This window comes from Dermacentor silvarum, chromosome 8 (assembly GCF_013339745.2).
Source record: "Dermacentor silvarum isolate Dsil-2018 chromosome 8, BIME_Dsil_1.4, whole genome shotgun sequence".
Classification (NCBI taxonomy): Eukaryota; Metazoa; Arthropoda; class Arachnida; order Ixodida; family Ixodidae; genus Dermacentor; species Dermacentor silvarum.
In genome coordinates this window covers 8,259,202-8,274,373 of record NC_051161.1, presented here as the reverse complement: position 1 = coordinate 8,274,373, position 15,172 = coordinate 8,259,202, and the positions used below count along the sequence as shown (strand labels likewise).

Below are 15,172 nucleotides of genomic sequence, written 5' to 3'. Positions count from 1 at the left end.
ATGGGTCACAGTATAGAAGCACGTAGGGCAACTACGAGATTTTACTGTCATTTTTCTTGTGGAATGGAACTCCTTGTGATATTGGGTTTGACATGTGCCATACTAGGGGGCTTCCTACATGACTAAATGTGATTCTACGGGACAGTTGGTTTCATCACAACTCTCACAGGCTACAGAAGTTGCGTCTGGGATATTCGCTTTTTGTTTACTATACTGGCACTGAAAAAGCAAACTTCAAGCAGTGTAGTGGAGCCAACTTTCTCTAGAATTGAACAATTGTTTATGGGTGTTCTGCAAATAAATATATTATTCTTAGTATGTTTCGGGCATTTATTTAATTTGCCATTTTAATCGAGTGCATAGAAAAAAATGGCATTTTTGAAAAGATTTATCAAAGATAACTTGGGAGGTAAAAAGTTTAAGGTATGTGAGCTCAAAGCAAGTAAGTCTAGCTGCAACACAGAACATCAGTTGCCTTGCTTCATTCACAACCTCAGGCACTACAACAATATGTTTTATGGTTTCACACCTCCTTACCTAAAAAAGATGAAAATGCATGCGTCTTTGGTATAGCATAGCACTCGTAATGCACAACTAAACGAAGGAAAATAACCGATAACTTAAAGAAACCAAGGTGAACCTTCACTAATTCACGAGCAGATAGCTTCACGCTCAGGTGGCTCATGAAACAGTGTGCTGTGCCAAGAATCTTAGTCGAACAAGATTGGTGACCATCATGTGCAGTGCCTCGGGGAAGTGCATGCAGCATTACAATACCTGCTTTCCTGTTCTTTCTCATGCCACACCAACCAATAATCGCAATGAAATTGTAAATCGAAAAATTTGAGCTAGAATTGCCGCCCCCCCCCCCCCCCCCCCCCCCCCCCCCCGGGCCTCACCCCTGACTTTAAGTACTGTGTAGCGCGTAGCTGCATCTGCTGCGTAGTGTAGATGCTGCAGCTGCAGTGGGTTGCCACGACAAGCCCACATTCCGTCGAGACACTTAGAGAACCACATGTTATGATTGGCCTGTGTGGGGGGCGTAGCTCCAGGGGCGTGGTGACGCGAACCAGTTCGTGCGCCCAGCAGCCTGCGGCACGCTAAAAAAGTTCAAAGGCAGCTTGTTGGGGTTTACGTCACAGTGACAACCACCAGGTGCAGGCATTGTCTGCTGCTTAAGTGTTGTTTAAAGACTGCTAACAAGAAAGCTATGCAATTGCAAGTCCTGCGGCTTTGCCAAAAGTGGTGCAGGGGTATATACTACTCATTTAGAACAAATTTGCCAAAGTGAAATTTTGTTGCAGTTGGCCTTTGGCAAGCCCCTCTTTCCCTACCATGGGGAAAATAGGTGTTTTTTGTAGGTTACACCAGATTTTTCTTCTGAAGGAACTACTGCATTCAATATTTTATGTAATACATAAACAAAAAGCAGAATTAATGCACTTTTCACGCATAAATGTTTTATTAACGAGATGTATGTCATAAAAAAGATATAAATTGACAAAATCAAGATTTTGGGATAAAATTGAACAAAGTTTATAAAGACACGCTTGTATCTCCTAAGAAAAAAATGTGACAAAAATTATGAGATATACAAAATGTATTGCCATCTAATAGGCACTATCTCCAAAAAAATCAAGATTTTTCATTGAAATGGTATTCCGCTACAGAAATGTAACTGCAAGCACCACAGTTTGGCGTTACAGTTGGTCACCGATGTTCCAGGCTGGTTTGCGTCGCCGTCGCTCTCAGATTCAAAGTTCGACGAAAAAGCAGCATCCTCCAACTTGCTGCTATTCGATGCATAAATAAAATCAGCTGCTGACGCAGTGGAATCACGAGATCTGCGATTTTTCGAAGCATGCATGCCACTCTCGGAGGTGGCCATTTTTACTTCGGAAAAATTCAGGGGAACTTCGGAGCGCGTTTAAAAAGTCACAGGCCTGCGCAGCACACGCAGCACAGGCACAGCGTAAGCTGGTGGAGCTGCTCAAGAGTAGCTCCAATTTGGGCATCACGCACAACAGGTTCTTCGCGGCAGTCTGTTCACCTCGTTTTGACGAGAACAATCTGAATTGTCCGCCTGGCGTCGACTTACATGTCGGGCGCGCTGAGTTTGCAGGTACATTAACTAGATGGCGCCATCATACTGGCGGAGGCTCGGGAGCGCGTTGATTACGCGCCTCGTCTGAATCGCATATCATCGTCTAGTAACGTTGGTCATTTGCGCCTGCGGAAGTTGCGTTTGCGGGCAACTTACCTAGATGGGGCCACCATACTGGCGGAGGCTCGAGTCGTCTCACCCTGCATTTGCCTTAAATAGGGTATTTTCGACGGCCCGATAGCAAGCGCTTGCATGGCTCAGTGGTAGAGTATCCGGCTCCCACGCAGCGGGCGTGGGTTCGATCCTGGCGGGAATCGGGTACATTTTTTTGCGTTTTTGGCGATAGCTATTACGCGGTGGACGCCGGCGGCGGCATCATCGCGACCCGAAACGGCTATTGGAATGAGCCCATAACAGCTTACGCTGTAAAAGCACCACCTCGTGGGAAGAAAAGCAACTTGGTTAGAAAACTAAAATACAGTTCTCCTCCTTCATGTCCGATAGCGCAGTGTGTCCATTAGCGTCGCAGAAGGTCTTGATAGCGGTGTTTCAAACCATCGATAGCGGGCTAACGATGCCCAGTGGGCGTGGTACGGGAAGAGCTAAGCAGCCTCCATTGGTGTACGATATTCAATCCCATCAGTCAGTCTCGTCTTTTGAGCTGTTTAAGATGTTAATGTCTTGGAAAATTTGGCAAGCAAATGCTAACCCATCAGATGGAGTGGCAGTCACAGAAACTAACTTGAGGGCTCTTGCTTTACATGTGGGGTATGATTGTCTTGTTTTTAATTTTCGTTCTCATGCTACTCCTGCCCTTTTCCTTCCACTTCATGCTCATTTGTGGGCCAGATCTTCCTGCTGATAAATTCTGTCTCTTAGTGGGATGTGCTGACCAACACCAGTCTGTTTTGTGATGCAGGCGGTGCGTGCTAGCATTGAGAAGCACTTCCTGGAATGGCTGCAGTCGTGCCATGAGCACAGTGACAAGCAGATCATGTTCGAGTCATTTCAGGAGACAATCAGCCGGCGGGACACCCAGAAATATAAGCAGTACCCCTGGGCCGTGTTCAACGCCATTGAATGGGATGGCAAGCGCTTCAAGAAAGGACAGCTGGTGAGTCAGCCTGCAGGTGTCCTCTCTTCTTCACTGACATCGCGAGCGACCCTGAGCTTGTTTTTCTACTGGAAGGCAACAACTTCTATCTCACTATGCAAACAACATGCATTAATGGACCATTTGCCGGGCTAATACTGCTCCATTGCTGAGAGGAGTTTTCTTCAGGGAACTTAACTTGGGCATCGCAAGGAGTATTGGTATCATGGGAACTGTGTACATCCAGAACTTGTTTTCTATGAAAGTTCATGTCAAAATAAATATAAAATCCGTATAGAAATAATAGGGCGCTTTTTCTTGTGTGGCGTTTGGTATACGGTAACACCTACGGAGTGTGGTGGGACTCAGTGCAGGTGTGACCTTGCACTTATGAAGGTTCCCAAGTTTGTGTCAATAGCTGTGTCTATACTAATGAACCTGTTTCTTTTTTTTCTTTCTAGATTCGGACACAACGAACAAATCCAATCATTATTGGCTCCATCCGGCGGTTCCTGTTGTATGGTGACTACACTGAAAGCGTCTGCGCAACAGGAGGAGAAGTGGAGATTCAGCAGGTTTGTCTTCAGAATATGTCTGCTTGATTGTGGCTCTTGGTAAGGCTCAGTTTTATGTCTATACAGTAAAATCTCGGTGATACGAATCTTGCGGGGTTGTGTGAAATATTCGTATTACCCGAAATACGTATCATCAAAACATACGCAATATCAAGAAAACTGAATTTATTTTTACCAGAAAAAATTTCTGATAGTGGATCCCCATTGATACCTTCCTCGCTGCTGCGTTTTCCCGGCTGCTATGTCGCGTTTTCGCGGTCCCGACCTAAATCCCAGCGACTTCCATGTACAGTCGAATCTCAATAATTGGAACTCGAAGGGGCCCTAATATTTTGTCCAAAATAAAAGAAGGACTTATTTTTAACTACAGTGGAACCTCGACGATACGATCACGGCTAATACGAATTTCCGGATGATATGAATTTTTCTGCGGTCCCGGCCGAGCCCCATTACTTTGCAACGTGCTAGAAAACGGTTGTTACGAATCGATTTTCGACCCGCGTCGGTTGATACGAATAAATGCCGCCCCACCGTCGGCCACGAAAGAGAACAGCACGCAGTCACGCGCTTTCTCCCTTTCTCTTTTGGTGCGGAGGCGCAGACGCGACGCCTAATAATACGCCCTTCATAAAATAACGCCAGACAGCGCGGAGGCCGCGAATGGGCGCGAATAGTTCGAAGCGGTGGCGCTTTTGTTGCTTTTGTGCTTTTCTTCCTTTTCCGTGTGCCATCGGGCGAAGTGGCTGCCATGCTTCGGGCCGCGTTCTTTTTTGCGCCATTTTGCCTAGTCGCAGCGAGCTATGTCTACCGAGATACGATCTCAGCTGATTCGCGCGGCCGTACGCCGAGGCGCGGGAGCCTCCGTTGGCGCGTCTTCCATCGGCTGCGTTATCGGTGCCGATGGCACAGGGCGATTGTGGGTTTCGCTGCTGGAGTCACACGGTGCAAGATAGCGCGGCACGTAATCCACGGTGCAAGGTTGCGCTCGTTCATTCGGGTGCTCCTCCGCTTCTCCCGCTAATCGCCGTATTTTTCTTGCCATAGGAGCGCTTCCGTATTCTGAAGGCGTGCTTTGTCCAAAGTTTATTCGCCAACGAGCGACGATCCATCACTAACCTGGGAGTTCTCAGTAATCCAAATTCTGTGTGTCAAATGAAGATGCCGGCGTGGTTTACGAAGCAGACAACTGCGGTTGCCATCTTGCCCCTGCCACAGCAGCAACCAATGGAGAGACGCCTTTCAGCACGGCAGCCAATCGGAGGCCCGCTTTTATCAGAGGGCCCGTACGTGTGACTACCTATCGTAGACCCACGCTTCTTTAGTGTTTGTGCGTTTGTTACAAGTTGGCGACGACGGACGAATTGAGAAGCGGAACGGCGAAACTTTGAGTTTCGAACGATACCAAGATGGCGGCGCTCGGTGGCGGGAAATACAAGATATGGCTCCGTGAACTGCGGTGATTTTGCGCGATTTAAAGCTGTTTTCTCGCCCTGCGCACTGACGAATTAAACTTTTTCGGGCACTTTCAGTGCATTTTCAGACAAACCATTTTGATGCATCGTAGATTAGCGTTGCAGATACCCAAACGCGTGGTTTTCAAAAATCGATTTTTCTCGCGATTTTCGCGATCTGATCTCGCGTCCCCCCTTAATTTAGCTAGTTTTAATTGTGTTTCAATGATACGAATTTCGGCTAATACGAATATTTTTCGTGACCCCGTGAGATTCGTATCATCGAGATTTCACTGTATTCATGCACTGTAGCACGATGTACAAACGGTGCGATTCGTGAAATATTTCGGCGCGCAACCACACACCGAGCGAGGGCCACGAAACTGCCCACGTCGGCCAATGCTCGCTTCCCGATAATGGGCCGCGCAGGCGCGGCGAGAGAGAGAGATTGTGGTTGTGAAGAGGAAGAGGCGACACGGCGACGGGCGCACGCGGGGACTGTCGCGGGCAACGTTACTAGATAAAGTAATCTAGTAACGGTGCCTCGCAGGTGAGGGAGGAGGGCAGCAGGGAAGCGGACATGGCCTCGGCAACTCTGTCGCTTAGGATGGCTTCCCTCGCCCTCCCTCTCAACTCCCTCGTAGATGCCTTACCTTCGACTGTCTCCGTGCGCGCCAGCCGCTTCTGCTGGCCCTGTGCTAGCTTAGCCCGCTCCCTGAAGTTTTGTTTTCTGCTGTTGAAACGAGCATTGGCCGAATAGGGCCTCCGCCGTTGCTTCCCTCTGCGCCGCAGCCGCAGCGTTGGCTTACACGTCGGCACGTACACGCGTGTTCCGTCGCCACGCAGAAACGGCGACCTTGCCATTTGAGAGTGGCGCCGCGGTTCTTCTTTCTTTTTTATCTTTTGTTTTCTCTCCGCGTGGCGTTGAAGGGTCTCGCCTAAGCTTTTGCTTAGGCGAGACCCTCTGCCCAGGCGGTGCCCAGGCGGTGCTGTGAAAAAACCCGCCACCAGCCAGCCTTGGCGCAAACTGAGTAGTGCAAAGAGAGCTGTGCGCAAAGCAAAGCTGCATAGGCCACAATGGAGCCCCCTCTCTCGGTTGTGTTTAGGCACGGTTTCCTAAAAATCAATGACCTGGAAAGCTTCTTCCGCCCATCCACGCTTCGGAAAGGGAGGAAGCACAGCAGAGAGAAGTACGTGTACAATGTAAAAGAAGTTTCAGGTGTTATTCAGCGCGCTGCAACTCGCAAGTACAGAGAGCATCGTACGACATCGAGTTCGAGGCAAACACCCCGACGTCCGTTCTCTAGCGCCTAAATTTGTTAAATTTGGGTACGTACATAATGTCAAAGCGATGAAGTACATATATGATTAATTCAGTTAGCTATGTAGCTTACGGTCAGTGGTACAAAGCTCGCTTTATCAGGGGTGAATGGCCCTGGGGACCTTTGCCTTTTCAGTTGCGTTCTCGCTTCCTGTGTGTTTGAGCGTGTTATCGCGCATCTTTGAATATTCTCTTCACGGTTGTCTTCCGTTTGTATTTACTGCAAATGGAGATATGTGCGTGTCTGCTTTCGCGGAGTACAACCGAAGGCAAAACAAACCTAAAGGTGGTCGCGAACAATATTTCGGGATTTATTTGTTTGAACACGTGGGGTTAGCATTTGCTAGTTGTTGCACGCACTAAACTGATGGCTATCTTGTTTCAAATCTCTCAGAGGGTGACCGCTTGTTAATCAGCCGTTTATGGCTCACCGTGGCGCGATTACATCTGTTCCCCGGCAGGCGCGTATTTACACAAACGATGCTGCTGTTTTTGCATTCCCTTTTTTGGAGACCACAAAAGCTCTATCGCACCTTGTTGGCGATAAGACGAAGGCTTCGCACTTGCTTCGGTTTTCGGACGCGCACGCAACCATTTTTCAGTGCGCTTATCTTCTTATTCATGAATAAACATTGTGTATTTTACAACACAAACGATTTTCTCGTCACTTACGGTCACTCTAAAAAAATTACGACCATTGTTTTTTTTGAAATAGGTTCTTTCGAAGAATTTAAATCATCAATTAAAAAAATCTATCCTTGGGGGTTGCATTTGGCAAAAAAATTTGACCCTGAAAGAGTTAAGCATTTTATTCTAATTTAGTAATTATTAGGCCGTAAGTTACCACCATGCGCCTATCTCCTATTAGGAGATAGGGTAGGTGCCGATAGCGTGCGCACTGACCTATACGTTAAAAGAAAAATTAAAAAAAAAAAAAAAAAAACGCGGAGCACCGCAAATGCGCGCCGCAGGAGAGCAAGAACAGCGTAGCGTCCAACCGAAACGAAGCGGCGCAGTCCGCATCGCGTGTGGTCCTCAGCGGCAATCGTACGCGGCACGTGACTGACAGCAACGCCGAAGCGCTTCGTGCCTAATTGTGCCTTTAAAGCCTTTATTCTTGATTTTATCGCCGCGCGTAACACCGCGCTGGCGGCTAGCCGCGTGCCTCCGTAAGTGCGTAGTCGCTATCTCTGATCGCGTCGATAACCTCCGCAGTTTCGTCCGCAGCGGTCGCGGCAAATAGTAGTTTCATTTTCACTCGATGCGCGCGTCGGCTGCGTGCCTTCACAACTGCGTAGTCGCCTCCCATGGCAGCGTCGATAGCGACCGCAGTTTCGTCCGCACGTCTTGCAGCGAAAGGTAGTTTCGTTTTGACTTGGTGCGTGTGTCAGCTCTAATGTATAATGTCGTAATTATTTATATAGAATATATTCTTCCATAGCCTTTTTCACGCAGCAAACAAAACGTTTTCCAAGGCAGCAGACAGCATGCGAACATAACGAAAGTAAGCTTCCTACAGTGCCTGCGCGCATCTTTCTGTCTCGCAGGAGCTACAGCACCGCTCAGTACCCTCAGTAACTTTTAGCAGACGCTTAAAACAACACACGCGCACAAATATATGTAAATAAACGCGACATGTTTTTTCTACATACGTGCGTTACTTCGCAATTACTCATCCAGTGCTCCTATAGCAACATTATTGTTCACATAAAAAAAAAAAAACGCAGTCGAGAGGGCTCGATGCATTGCGAAACGGGCTTGTGTCGGAAAAGCCGAAACTAGAATTGAGTTCGCGATACCACAATGCCCTAGAACACGATTTTGAATTCATAAAGGAACCCAAATGTTTGGTTAAACTGACCTGCCAAATCTCTCCGATTACTTGCTGAGTCAAGTGGAGGCGGACGTCTGTAAACAGGTGGAAATATCGATGGCACATACGCAGCATGGTTCGCAACATTGTTTTTTCTGTTGCTAACGAAGTGGCGGCTGCAGATTCTTGAGTTTTCGCTTGGTTGCCATAGTCACCCGTCAGGGCTACGCAACACAATTACAGCAGAACAACATTATCACACTTTCTCATGTGAGCGGCTGTGTTGTGGAGAATGCGAGTAATTTGCTTACCCAACACCTTGAGCGGCTCGTATCCAGCGCTCGCCTTTCTCCTTGATACGACTGTGATGGAGATTAGTAAAATGGAACGTTGTTATTCAGTCCTTCACGTTTCTGACAATTTACAACTCAACAGAGCGTCGATTGCGGCGTTGCTTCGTAGTGCGCGGTGCTGTCGCAGTTACAGTCGTGCTCGCCATCGTTCTGATGAGTGATCCAACAAGAACTTTATGGCTTTATGGCAATTCAGCGACGCATCCGACTAGCGGAGAAATTCATAGCTAGCTTTCTGGGTGTTAAATGCGCAAAACATTCGCAATATGAACCAAAATTAAGTTAAATCGTTGTTTTGCACTCGCTAGCTGCTTAGGCAACTTAGCAAGGGAGTTGGACTTTGCACCACTCAATTATTACCTCTTCGCACTGGCAGGTGGCGCTACGCGTCTTGCAATGATGTCTATGGCAGTGTCGGAGGAATGCCGGTCGGCGGTGCCGCCACATGATTTGGTGCACTGCTGAAAGCGTTGTCGGTGTGCGGTATGTTCGAATTAACCATCGCAAATGCTTCCGCGTTCGAATTACCGGGTGTTCCCTGTGATACGTCGCCAATAATGTTCCTGCATCTTACGGTGCGTTTGAATGTGGCGGTCACGTAAATTTAGCGGTGTAGCCAGCTTGTACATTGTAGTGAACGACCGATGCGTTGCAGATACGAAGCACCCGTGCGGGGGCTGTATCTTGAAAGCGATCTGCAACGTGCGCAAAGTGCGCAGCCGCGTGGACCTTATCGTCAAAATGATCTGCGATGTTGACAAAGTGCACCTAGAGCCAGTAGCTTCGTATTGGCTGTGCCTTCGACGTTTAGTTCGCGTTGAAGCGAGAGACAGCGCAAAGGTCAATTCGCTCGCTGCTGCTGCTGCTGCACTTCCTCACGCCAGCATTTCGATAGCGAGTGTGTGCGGTCATCGAGCGAAATGTAATAATGTTTACCTGTGCGTGTGTGACATTGTGCTTGTTAATTTAGTTGGTAAGTGAATGTTTAAAAATTCATACGGCTGGTACAACTACTATCCTTCGTACAGCTGTCTACTAATTTGCTATAGCAATCGTTGCATCACCTTTCGGGCGAAACTGCGGCTTTTCTTTTTCTTTTCTTTTTTTTCGCGGTGCCTTTAAAAACGTATCAACGGGACGTTTTCGTCTTGCCCAAATCGTCAACGATCGCATTTGGAAAGGCGTATGAGTGCACCCACGTGATCTCAGGAATGTTTTCGCACGCCACTGCACTCGATGTGCCTGAACACGTGCCTAAGCACGTCGAGTGCAGGGAGCGGTTTGGCCGTCGGGGCTGCACTGCGGTCGTCGTTGCAGCATTGGACCTCGTCTACTTTCTCGCTAAGCATTGGCTAGGCTGTGTTGTGGTTCGGTCCGCTCGACATGGGGACCAATGAGAGATTGCGCAGCTGTGTGACGTAGTCGGTTGCTTGGCGACTATGGATCCCGCCGTGCCGGCTTGTCTGTGCCGGTCGCCCCGCTGACTCTGCGGCCACCGCCATTGTTCACAGTTCGTATGATCCGCAGCTGGTGCGGCAAGGTGTTCAGAACAGCCGATTTTTTTCATATTGTGAGCAATGTATTTTTGCCGGGGAATGTTACGAATTCGTATCACACCGAAATTCGTACCAGCCGGGATCGTATCACCGGGGTTTTACTGTAATTACGCACTGATAGCTTCTAGCTTAAAGTTGGTGGAATAGTGCTTCAGTTAGGTGAAACTGCACTTCAGGTAAAATGTCATGTTACCCTTGAGCACATGGTCTCCTGAAAAGGTGAATTGGATATGAGGAATGAGAATAACTGCAATTATTACTAAATAGGGCTACCAGATGTTGTATGCACATTAAAGTTGTTTTTCTTTTTGTATGTGAAGAAAAAAAAATTGTTTTCACACATTGCTGTTGCATGGCAGTGGTTGTAGGCCCTGCCCCCCACTCCCACGCCTTATTTTTTTTTTTTTTCTATGATGAGAGTTACGCATGCTCTAATGTTGCATGTTGTGACCAGTGTGGTTTTCTGCTCCAGGAACCGAGATCACTGTATGATGAGGTGAAGATCTTCCCGCTAGCGAAGCTGGATCGCAAGGTCACAGATTCCATGCTGCAGAAGATAATTGAGGAGGAAGAAGGCAGGTATGTGCTGCTGTGGTGCAAGGCCCTTTGCTACTCTCAGGCTTGTTCTGCCTGCAATTTCCTTGCGTTGCATCTTTGTGTACAAGTTAAGGAGCATTTTCATTTGTGGTAAGGGCTCATGCTAAGTACAAGCCATTATTATGGAAGCACCTCACTAGTCCATCAAAAGTGTGCTTATGCAGTAAACTATCCAAGATTGTCTTCCTTGTCTACCTGATAGTTTGAAGAAATTGCCTTTTACTGTGTGGCATGTGTCAGTAATGACTGTCTGCAATTAAAAATAATGGAGTCAAAACAACAAGATATTTGTTTGCCAAATTTCTTGTAGCAGCAGACGTCAGAAATTGCGCGAGTTGTGCTCTTTAAGCAACCACATTTCATCAGTTAAAATTTTGGAGCAACTTTCACACGCTTACAGTTGACTGATTATTCGAATGAACTCTTGGTCCCCAGCTCCACCTTAGAGTCTGGATAATTTGGAGTCTGTAAGAACAGATTCTTAAGAGGAAAAAAAAAGTGTCTTTACAAACAGTGAGAGAAACTTGTCAGTGCATTGCTGTGTGCACATATGCTTGCATGCAACCGGGTCAATCTACTTTTAGGTCGTCGCCATAGACTACATGAGGCAAAAGAGAAAGCATGCACCAAACGTGCAATCTCTGGCAGCTTTGAACTGAACGTTCGTTTTGACATTCCTATAATCATGGGTTAAATAGGTCGACATTTCGGGAAGACTTGTCCTGTCATTTATAACTCCTTAAGCGCTTTATTAGTGTAATGAAAAGTGGCCTTATTTGTAGGGATGGGCAAATATTCGGTATTGTTAAATATTCGATCGAATAATTCTATATTCGTTATTCGCTTCGATTTGAATTCAGGTAGTCGATATTTTCGAATTATTTGGCGCTCCCAAATAGGCAGCCAGAAGCCACGGACGGCCGGTACACATCTCAGAGGCTGTGTTTCACGTTATGGCTGCCATACATCAACCATAAATCTCGAAGGCTATACGTTTTTGCATTAAAGAGCCGGAAATGTGCAACCCAAAAGAGCAGGAATGGCGCTAGCGTACAACCGAAACGAAGCGGCGGTGTCCGCATTGCCATAGTCATCAGCCGAAATCGTACGGGAATGACAGAATGACAGCAACGAAGGAACACTGTGTGCCTATTTGTGCCTTTATTGCGTTTACTAACGCCGTGCATAACAACGCGTTATCCGCGGGATTTCATGGTTGCCCTCCATGATCGCGCCGATAGCTGCCGCGGTTTCTTCCGCAGCGGTTGCGGCAAAAAGTAGTTTCGTTTTGACTCGATACGCACGTCGGCCGCAAGCCTAAAAAGTTGCGTAGAGGCCATCCATGATCCCATAGATAGCGACAGCGATTTTGTCTGCAGTTGCTGCAGCGAACGGTAGGTTCATTCGGACTCGGTGCTTGCATTGGCCGCGTGCCTTAAGCACCGCAATGTTGCCGTTCATAATCGCGTCCATAGCGGCCACGGTTGCGACAAACAGGTGTTTCGGTTTGACTCGGTGCAAAGCTGTCGAGGATGAAGAGCACCGGCTACATCGCGATGGACGTGCGATATGTTGGCGGTCAGCTTACTGGCGAAAAAATAATCAGGATGTGCGCGCGGTGGTGCGAAGCGTGCCGCAAATAATGGCGCGCGCCGCGGCTGTGCTGCGAAAGTATTCGCCAGGCCTCGATCGCCGCTGCGACAGCCTATCAGTCACGAGATGATGAGAATTGCAGCTGCTATCGTGCTGACGTAGTAAGCCTGTCTTATTGTTTTCTGGATATCCTGATAATTGATATCCTGGATATCCTGGATATCCGTGCACACATCCCATAATAATGGGATGTGTGCACGGTAGTGAAAAAGAGTGCCTCGGATGAAGACCTTGCACCTGGCTATGCTGTGAAGGAAGTCTTGAGGATTTCGCTGCTGCGAATGCTAATCAGTGACGAGATGTCAAGAATTGCAGCTTCTGCATTGTTATTGTTTAAAATAAAAAGAGGATTTGCTGATTGATTCAGTAAATAAAAGCATGTTGACGTGGCAAGAATTTGTTTTCGTGATAACCTCAATAATTTGGTTAATTCGGACATTTTTTTTTGCTCCCGTGAAATTTGAATTAACCAGGTATTGCTGTATTTTGCATGTCTGCGATTGCTGTGTAAGTTGGCTAGGAAAGGATCATTTTCTCTCATATACCATATTTTAAATAATTTTCAACAGTCACCGCGGAAACACCCCGGATATGTGAAAAAACACTTACTTGGCTTGGGCTCCTTTTTGCCCACTAACAGTGTGGTTTGATCTACATGCATGTGTGTAAATGGTTGGTGCTGTTTCTTTCTCAGGTTGCCTTCAAAGCTGTATGTGACGTGGCCTGAAGGAGATCAGCTTTACCCAAACGAGAAGCGACCAGCTGGAAAGGCTATAGGTGTGTCAAGCATTTTGCAGTTTCTGTTCTGGCTTCCTTGTCTGCGAGGATTACTCTCCACACCTTGGGCCTAAGAGAGCGAGAATTAGCCTTGGAAAGTTGACACAGAATATACATATACAATCGAATCTTGTTAACTCGAACACTCTTAAAAGGACACTAAAGCAAAACAATACATCAACTTAGACTGATAAAGTATTCTTCGAAAACTCTGCTGTGATTATTTACACTGGAATAGGTTAATTATTAGAAGAGAAAATGAAGCTCAAAGTAATTTTTTTTTTTTCGCACGGAAACCCCATTGCCAGCACTTCAGTGTGACGTTGCGACTTCTAAAGTAATTTTTCGTATTTGGGCGTTGGCTCAGTATGGGACCACAGTGAGGGTTGGCTCACGAAACTTGCCACATTCAGTCTTGGGCTCCTTTGGAACAAAATGTAGTCAATCTTTACCGCTGAAGAATTAACTGAGACCTAGAAGACGCTGTCAAAATCTATGACATCACGGTGAACTGGTGCGGGAACTTCAAGGTGGCGTCGCCACTCGCCTCTGTGTTTTTCGTTTCTTTCTGGCTTACGAAGTGGCTTCTCACAGTAAGAGTGGTGTTTTGGGTATTGTGGAATGGTAATATACTGATACAGAAGAAATCATTTTTCCCTTTAGTGTCCCTGTTGTAGAATAAGAGACGAAGAACTTTTTAACTTATGGAAAAACGACAGGCGTTCGTTCGTTTTGAGTGCATCAAGAACAATTTATTCTGACTAGAAGGTAGGGAAAAGGGAGAGAGTAGAGAGAAAGGGAAAATCACAATTCACTGTGCCAAACAGGCTTTCTTGCACCCCACACGTGCAAGCAACCTGTTCCAAACCTGAAGGGCACCACCGCACCGCCTGTCGATGTTCGTAGAACGTGCCCGCCAGTAATTTGCGCGCAGTTTGAGGGGTGTCAAGTGTCCGGCACTTCTGCGACAGCGACCTCAGCAGTGTCGTTTTAGGGGGGGGGGGAGTCTTCCTCGCCATAGTGCGTATCATTACTTGATAGTCAAAGTTAAGTATTTATATTCGATTCGTGCTAGAAAATTGAGATATTTGCACACACCTACTTGTTGACGAGTCGAATCTGCTTTCATACTCAACAATGTGCAAACTGCGTTGTATTTGGTTATTTATGTGGCATTTTTTGTGCAGGTGACATCAAGGTAGAAATTCAGAACAAGAAAGGGGAGAATGTCAGCAAGCTACCTGGAGCTCAGAACAAGCGCCTCTCAGTTGAGATGAAAATCGTCTGGCACTGTGAGTGGCACAGCTTTGCTTTCATGATCACTCCTTTCAAAAGCTGAAATTTCAGGGATGACCGTTATTGACTGCATGATTCTTGGACGATAAGTGGCTGATTATTGTCAATGCATTTTCAATATTGACATTAAGAGAAAGAAATGGAGCTGGGCAGGCCATGTAATGCGAAGAATAGATAACCGGTGGGCCGTAAGAGTTACAGAATACATACCAAGAGAAGGGAAGCGCAGTCGAAGACGGCAGAAACCTAGATGGGGTGATGAAGTTAGGAAATTTGCTGGCGCAAGTTGGAATCAGCTAGCGCAAGACAGGGGTAATTGGAGATCGCACGGAGTGGCCTTCGTCCTGCGGTGGACATAAATATAGGCTGATGATGATCCATAATGACGTTGCAAACTTGATTAGCCAGTATCACCACTTAGCTTCAAGTATAACAAAAAATAGACATCACATTAGAAACAAAGTTTTCGTTCTGAATACTTTTACACCGTCTTTGTAGATTACACATTCTTTGATCAAAGTGTTTGTGGGAGAATTTCTCATTACACTTATAGTGACCTAAAAAAAAAGTCATGAAGATGCAT

The 15,172-nt window shown here is 46.8% G+C and overlaps 1 protein-coding gene across 1 annotated transcript in view; it reads left to right on the top strand.

Moving 5' to 3' along the window:
* The window catches only part of LOC119460586 (structural maintenance of chromosomes flexible hinge domain-containing protein 1), a 229,955-nt gene that overhangs the window by 70,271 nt on the left and 144,512 nt on the right, over nucleotides 1-15,172 (top strand). Inside the window, exons 14-18 of the mRNA XM_037721595.2 lie at nucleotides 3,024-3,218; nucleotides 3,659-3,772; nucleotides 10,739-10,845; nucleotides 13,211-13,293; nucleotides 14,481-14,585. Coding sequence (XP_037577523.1) covers nucleotides 3,024-3,218; nucleotides 3,659-3,772; nucleotides 10,739-10,845; nucleotides 13,211-13,293; nucleotides 14,481-14,585 — 604 coding nt within the window. The remainder of the gene's footprint in view (nucleotides 1-3,023; nucleotides 3,219-3,658; nucleotides 3,773-10,738; nucleotides 10,846-13,210; nucleotides 13,294-14,480; nucleotides 14,586-15,172) is intronic.